We start from the raw sequence: 7,500 nt of genomic DNA, 5'->3' as shown, positions 1-7,500 counted from the left end.
GCGAAAAAGAGAAAGTATGGAGTAAAACATCCCTCTGGCACCCAGGGTATATCAAAGTATTCTTGAGTAGCAAGACCTAATTCCACATCGTGTAGGTCACAGTTGCATGCTCTGCTCTAGCCTACCCCTTTTGAAACCACTTGAAACCTTATTTGTAGCCTGCACTAAAATCGTAGAATTCATGTTGGCTTACTTTTGCAGGGTCCCATGTGTGATTTGCTGTGGAGTGACCCAGATGATAGAGGAGGCTGGGGGATCTCTCCACGCGGTGCTGGATACACTTTTGGGCAAGATATATCAGAAACTTTTAATCACACAAATGGCCTCACCCTTATTGCCAGAGCTCATCAACTTGTAATGGAGGTAATTGCCATTCTAAAATAATTTTATGCATGTAAGGTTACTGTAAAGAAGTTTTCTTCTTTCTTCAAAAGACTTGTGTACCTAGGGTTCTTATTAAGAGCCAGTAACCGGTTATTTTTATGGGCTTTTCAAGTACATTTTTAGAAGCAATGTTGATGGAAATCTAGCAATGATGAGCTGCGATGTTTACAGGACTTCGTTATTTCATTAGCTGGTGGTGTTGTCTTTTATCCTCTTATTCAGAATCTTAACAAAAACCCTGGTACCACAGCATGTCTGAGAAAGCACAAGTCTGAAGCCATATAACTTAACCCATTGACTCCCAGGGGTCCCTCATTGACAAGTAAAATCTTCTGGTGTTAGACAGAGTAAACTACTAACTACATGTACATGTATGTCCGGTTCAGGCCAGTTTGGGAGTCAAAGGGTTAATTAAGAAAGTCTTTTTCCAGATTGCTTATTGAAATAACATGGAATATTGAAGGACAAAGAAGAACTTCCAAAAGACAACCTTTGTTGTTTTTCCCTGCCTCTTGGCTTCAGTGTCCTTTCTGTTGACATTTTCTCGATTTTTGGTCACTGATGTTTTAGGTCCAGGCCCGTTTGTTTCTTCAAATTGTTGAATTTTAGACCACTTCAATTACTTGTAATAGTTGTACTTGTTACTTGTAAGTGTATATTTACTCAATGGAAAGATCATGGTCTTTTTAGATAAAAACAATAGAAAAATTCCATACCGATTTTCCTTCTGTCATAAGATTGTCTTTTAAAACTTGGAATTTTCACTTCTGGTGGGGTACAGAACCACAGTAGTAAGGAGGCTGAGGATAGCTGAAACGTGACCATGATTTGGGCTACTCCTTGAAGTCCTTGAAAAGCCCTGGAATTTAATTTACCTTGAAAAAAAAGGATTTGGTGGGAAACTGCTTGAAAACTCCTTGAATTTTTGCTTGGGTGTTGACCTTGCATCATGCTACATGTAAGTTAAAGAGCCATTTCAAAAATTGAGGCCAAATATGACTAATGGAGAAAAATTAAATGCAAAAATCAACATGCCTGTGTGTGCACTTAACTCACAGGACATGGGAAAGAATATCAAGGTAGCCTTTTTCAGCAACATGACGTATGGCATAGAAATCTTCTGACTAACACTCCTTGAAAACTCCATCTTTTGGTTTTTGAAAATTCCTTGAATACTACTGGAATTTTATGACGCTAAATATCATTTAGGCAAAGGTAAAGCCAGGGAGGAATGCAGGGGCATTGCCATGTGCTTTGGCTTGAGTCACCTTGTTGCTTACTCGCTTGCTTTTCCCTCCCAACCTCTTTCTTTTATTTTTTAGGGTAAGTATACATTCCACACACTGGTCTCAGTGATGTGTTGACGGTGCCGTGGGAGATTGACTGTGGTTCAGTTGCCATGGTGACCTCCTTGCTGCTGACGAGAGTGCTCCTCCTCTCTTGCTACCTTTACGGCATCTGCCCTCCCGTAAATTGGCTTAGTGTTTTTAAAAATCAAGTACAAACCCTGTGTGACGTCAAAACAAGAATGCAGGGAATTTTAGGGATAGACATCGGGTGCGCAGGTGGAAAACGGTGTGCCCCTACTGTAGGTCAATCAATTACATCAACTGCTGTTAATGTTTCCATTTTACCACGTGTTTTATCAATTTAGCCATGTCTGTAAATGTAACGTAGCTTGTATTTGTAAATCGTACTTTTGTAACGCTGCTAAATGCTTATGGGGCCAACTTTTTTGGGACCTTGTGTCCATCAGTTTTGCCCCTCATCTAGTCGCCACGCTTTTTCTTATGTCTCTTAATATGTAATTATTATGTTTGCGAGCTAGGTGAAAGTATCTAAATAAATAAATAAAATCAAGGGTTTCAAAATGTTTTAAAGTAGGCGGCCGACTCTGGAAAATTAAGCAGTTGTGACAATTCAGGGGCCGCAAGGCCCCTGAATGTAGGGGATCTTGGGGCATGCGGCCACAGAAAATTTTGAAATCTAGAAGCTCGGAAATGCCATTTGCAGCATTCTAGCATCAATTTCAGACAATGGCAATTTTACTTAAAATCTGCATTTTGAAAGGCAGAAATAAGTGAAATGACAGTCACATTTCAAAAGTGGGTTAAGATTTTACTTTGCTTCCATGTGTGCAAATACTCGGCAGCCAAATGGAAAAAAAAGTTGTGTTTTGCTCAATTTAAATTGTCGCTATTAAACAGCAGAACAATTTTAGATGTCAACACTCATTCTACACGTAGTTTGATTGAAGACTTTTCCGTCTTTCCTTAATGATTCAGAGTGGTATGAATCGCTTCTATAGGGAAGATATCTGTTTACAAACATTGCTTTTGTTATTCAAATGTGCCAACCACAGCAACAAAAGACCCTTTGTTTCAACAGCCAATGAGGCTCTGGTTGACACATCAGTGACAATAGGACACATCAACGGTATCATCGCTATAATGCAGTTGGGCACCACGCGTAGACTGTAATCTAAACGAGGTTGGCCTGGCCACTTACATACAATCAAGATATCAACAAAGCATGTCAGTGTGAACGGCACATGTGCGGCGGACAATTTGAGCTTTCTTTTGAACAAAGCTGACATCCTAAATTCCATGTGTTTATTGCTGCAAAATTGAGTGTGAAGTCACTCTGCCGTCTTAAAGATTAGTTGATAAGAAGCAACGTATAGATTGTTTGTCACGAGCTGATTGTTATGACCAGAGTAACTGGTGACATACAATCAAGTTGCCGGCGGAGTTATTGTTTTGTGACCACTGAGACATTTGTTCTTTTGTCTAATTTAATTATTGCAACCAAATACAATGCATCTCAAAAGCAAATTCAGCAACTTCTGAATCTAAAAAAATGGGAAAATTCTGGCCCAGAAAAAATTTCATTTCTGTTTTGACGTCACAGTTCTGCTATCCCCAGTCTCCTTGCTAGCACTGTTTTGCACCCCACCGGTAGTGAAAATTCAGTTTTAAGAGGCTAAAGGACAAGGAAGGAAAATTGGCATGGAATTTTTGTAATAATAATAATAGTTTTTTTAATGCAGAAAACCATAATGTTTTTATCAAGTTAAAAAAAAAAATCTGTCATACACACTTTAAGCACATGCTTTTAACTTTCAGGGATACAACTGGTGTCATGATAGGAATGTAGTAACAATATTCAGTGCACCTAACTACTGTTACAGATGTGGAAATCAAGCGGCCATCATGGAGTTAGATGATGCACTCAAATATTCTTTGTAAGTGTTCATCATTGTAAATGGTTCAATAATCTGTTCATATACCCCTTTGTAGAATCACTCTGCTTGGCAAACAGCTTACACTAGAATGTGATCCTGGGATGGGATAAGAAACAAGTGAAACAACAAAATAAGTTATTTTTCAGCTCAACACTAGAATGATGTTAATGTTTTTCGTCGTTTGTCAATAAATGTGATGTATGGGTATTTTTTTTAATAGCAAGCATTTGACAGGGGTTTCATTTGGTTTGGGATTCGGGAAATGGATTAGCCGTGCTTACCACTTTCCAGTTGTGTTTATCTTTGCCACTTCCTTTGTTTATAAAAAACGTGCATTACAGTAACAATATACCAAGCTCTTTTGCCAAAATGCAGTAACACAGCTGTTGTGAACATAAGAGAACTCTAGATCACGTCTCCCTTTTGCTTGAATCTGGCTATTTTTGAGTTAAAAAAGGAAATGAAGACATGTTTTGCTGGTTTTCCTCTTTATCATTTCTTCCCACTAATCTCTGGATTAAACTTTTTAATTACAGCCTCCAGTTTGACCCTGCACCAAGACGAGGAGAGCCCCATGTCACTCGCCGAACCCCTGACTACTTTTTGTGATGAGTTGTGGTTCTCCTGTTTCTTGTAAACTGTAGCAAGTAGTATAATGTAGTTGCAACTTTTTAAAACTCTGTTGGACCAATGTGTGAGAACATTTGAGTGTGCTTAGTGTTGAGCTCGCACCCAAGTACAGCTTTTCCTTGCCTGCCTATTATTTTTAGCAGCACAGCTAGACCTGTATGCAAGGTTGCAGAAAACAGAGTCAGGAGGAGGGGTTAGGGTCAAACGTATGAAAATAATCGTAAATTATGCAGTGAACCTCCTTCATAAAATTCATAAAACTTTGCTTGAATGCAGTTTTAAACTTGTAAGATTTATTTAAATGTATTTTCCATGGCTGTTTGCCCTGTAATGACTGTGTCAGCTAATCAAAGCAAGGAGAATAGATTTTTTTGAGCGGGAACTTATCCTAAACTAGTGGCCACTGACCTTTCCTTGCCTTTACTTTAAGGCAGAGACAAAAAAAACCAACATTGCTGAAAAAGTGCTTAAGGTTCATTTTCATGTGGAAAGTATTCTTTAAATCCATCAGCAAGTTAATGACTTAATTCATAGTTAACTGCCAAAATACTTGGTAGTGCGTGGTTAATGGAAAAGTTAACACCAGGAGCTGATGAATTATTAAGGATCCTGCAGTAAGGTCGTTGAAGCACCACCTATTGCCCCTGTTACATGTATGTGCAACGAACAGGAATGACCGACAAATGATTCGTATGAAAACCCTTCCCCTAATTGTAACGTACAGCTGTGTATTCTTGTCTGTCATTAAACTTTACTTCATAATTATTGTTGTTGCCTAAGCAACCCAAAAGGGACTTGAAAATTAGATGTACAATAACTAAGAACTGTAATTTACATTGACACTATTACGATATGTATCTACGGGCTCTTGTTATAGATGAAGTTGTTAGCCCTCCTAGCATTCTCCTCAACCACATTCTCCTTACCAGATTCCAACAATTCATTGTATTTAGCAGAGATATTTTAGAGGACATTTGAAGGAGAATGTTGGTCAATATAAAGTAATAATTATTGTTGCAGTGATAATAATCTGTTGTTAGTTTAACTGAAATGCCTGAATTTGATTTATCCTATTTTGTAAAATGCGTTGTTTCAAAGGAAGATTAATCGGAATTGCAGATTCTTACCTGAATTGAAGACCCATACTCGAATCATCTAGCTGTGTAAATCAGTCTGAGTAGGACAAATGACCAAACTGACAAAGCCTCTACGGTTCTTTATTCAAAGTTTCTTTGTGTTAACCGTTCATAGTAATGGCTATTGCTTCAGTAAAGCAACATCGTGCTACATGTTGAACCACAGACAATGTGGCAAGGCTGTGCATTGTTAGTTTTAAGGGAAAGTTCGTTCCTCTAGTGGCGTTCTTCCCCCATGCGTGAACAAGCCGAGTAACGTGGCTTATAAAAACCCAAACACTAAGGTTATCACGTCTACAAAATCGTAATCGTTTTCCGAGTAAAATAGGAACGAAAAAAGAAATAGAGGCAACCCAGTTCAAAACGGTAAACGTCGCTTAGAAGCCGTTTGTAGGGGGCTTTACAGATGGTAAGGGGTTTGTGGAGGAGATTTAGTTGTAGATGAATGAGATTTCGAAAGTTAAAAGCATGAATAAAAACAATGAGCGGCCTTATCCAAGTGACAATCTGTGATTTTGTTTTATTCTTGAGCCACAAAAAGCCGTTGTTTTAAATACCGTATTTACTCGAATAAGCGCCGCGGCGCTTATTTAATATTTCGCGCCACAAGTGCGGCGGTTATTCGAGGGCGGCGCTTATTTAAACATTGTATCAGGCAAATTTACTTTTTCTATATTTTTATTCAACAGTACACTTTCTATCTGGTAATTTTCCTTGAGGGGTTCTCTTGTTCCCGAAAGTTCTCAGCTTTTTGATCCCTAAAGTGGTTTATGTTCCCTTGTTCCCAAATATATTTTGTCTTAGCCTGTTCCTTAGGTCAAATAAGCCTTGTTCTCTTGTTTCTCAGAACCCCTGGGAGGCCCTGAATTCTGGTTGCCCAACTTCTCCCGGTTTCTCCTCACGAACGGTTGCTGAACTAGTATTCGCGAAGTTGTTTTTCTACTTGTATTTGTTTATCAACCAACACGAGGTAAATGTTCGCTATCCTAACGCCTGGGTGAGATTTGTTTTTCTAGACGTATGCGTTACGGTAAGTATGGATCCTGGATCTGCAGACGCTATTTGTTTGGGACAAGCCCCTTGAGAGCATTGTATATTACATTAGCAATTTTGTCATAGGCTGAAGCCGTCAAATGAACACCATCACTACGTAAGACCTCATCCCGCGAAATTTGCATTTTCCTGTCGATATCAGCCAGGAAAACCTTCCCTAATGAATTTGCAACAAATTGGCTGATCCTGTCGTTCAGTTTCGTTCTGACCTCCTTTATCGAGGGTATTTCGGCATTCCCGTCTTCTCTTGTCTCACATTTTAAGGGTGGAATTGTCATGGCAACCGTTTTAGCACCAAATCTCTCGGCCTCGTTATGAAGTTGAATAATTCCATTAAAAATGGTGAGTTCGTCTTCAAACTTCTTCCATGGTGCCCATATACTCTGCATGCTGATCAAATCATTTGTCCCTCCTAAAATTATAACCCAGTTGTATTTTCCGACTGCTCTTTGTAAAATACTCCTCATCCTCCATAACATATCTTGAACCTTCTCCCCTGCAGCACCTGCATTGTGCAGTTCAATATGGCGATTGCCGGACTGAGGTTCCATTGTCTCATTTGGCCGGCGATAGTCATTCAAGTTCTCTTGAAGCTTTATCAGATATGGATGAGATCCTGAGCTTGTTAATCCCAATGTCAGGGAATCTCCGAAACATAAAATCCTGACAATTTTTTCGCCGCGCTTATTTGGCATCACTCTTCCTAACACAATAGTATACAACACCACTTGAAAGCATCGGAGTCTTGTGAAAATAAACATGTTTAATGAAGGTGCTTCATGAAACTGTTCCTTCTTTTCAAACTTGAATCTGAATCGGTCCTTCGCGGTAGTTTAAAAATGCATCTTTTACCGCAAGGGTTTTTTGAATTTACTAGATTCTGCCAATTTCTGAAACTGAAAAGCATGTGTCCTCAATTGCTTTGCATTGTGTTTGTTCACCATAGACATAATTGCCTACATACCTGGCTGCCGGCTAGGGCCCGAAGGTGGGAATGCATTTGTTAATTAATGGCTCCAGGAGAAAACGAGTCCGCGTGTGTAAATAAATGTA

General features: G+C 39.1%; 2 protein-coding genes across 3 annotated transcripts in view; one reads left to right on the top strand and one right to left on the bottom strand.

Annotated features, from left to right (window-relative positions):
• Positions 1-5,888, top strand: part of LOC138007540 (serine/threonine-protein phosphatase 2A catalytic subunit beta isoform) — a 24,562-nt gene extending 18,674 nt beyond the window's left edge. For both annotated transcript variants that reach the window (XM_068854516.1, XM_068854517.1), the window contains exons 6-8: positions 202-363; positions 3,510-3,628; positions 4,165-5,888. In XM_068854516.1, the coding sequence (XP_068710617.1) occupies positions 202-363; positions 3,510-3,628; positions 4,165-4,237 (354 nt within the window). In that variant the 3' untranslated portion in view covers positions 4,238-5,888. The remainder of the gene's footprint in view (positions 1-201; positions 364-3,509; positions 3,629-4,164) is intronic.
• Positions 5,889-6,333: 445 nt separating this feature from the next.
• On the bottom strand, positions 6,334-7,325 carry LOC138007541 (uncharacterized). The gene has a single exon (XM_068854518.1). It carries the CDS (start codon positions 7,206-7,208, stop codon positions 6,453-6,455), a length of 756 nt encoding a protein of 251 aa, XP_068710619.1. The 5' UTR covers positions 7,209-7,325; the 3' UTR covers positions 6,334-6,452.
• Positions 7,326-7,500: the final 175 nt, after the last annotated feature.

Source organism: Montipora foliosa, chromosome 6 (genome assembly GCF_036669935.1).
Source record: "Montipora foliosa isolate CH-2021 chromosome 6, ASM3666993v2, whole genome shotgun sequence".
In the NCBI taxonomy this organism is placed as follows: domain Eukaryota; kingdom Metazoa; phylum Cnidaria; class Anthozoa; order Scleractinia; family Acroporidae; genus Montipora; species Montipora foliosa.
Note: the sequence above shows the minus strand (reverse complement) of the source record. Positions and strands in the feature narration are given on the sequence as shown.

Coding starts and splice junctions, on each gene's coding strand:
- LOC138007541 (XM_068854518.1), bottom strand. CDS start 7,208: ATGTTTATTTTCACAAGACTCCGATGCTTTCAAGTGGTGTTGTATACT.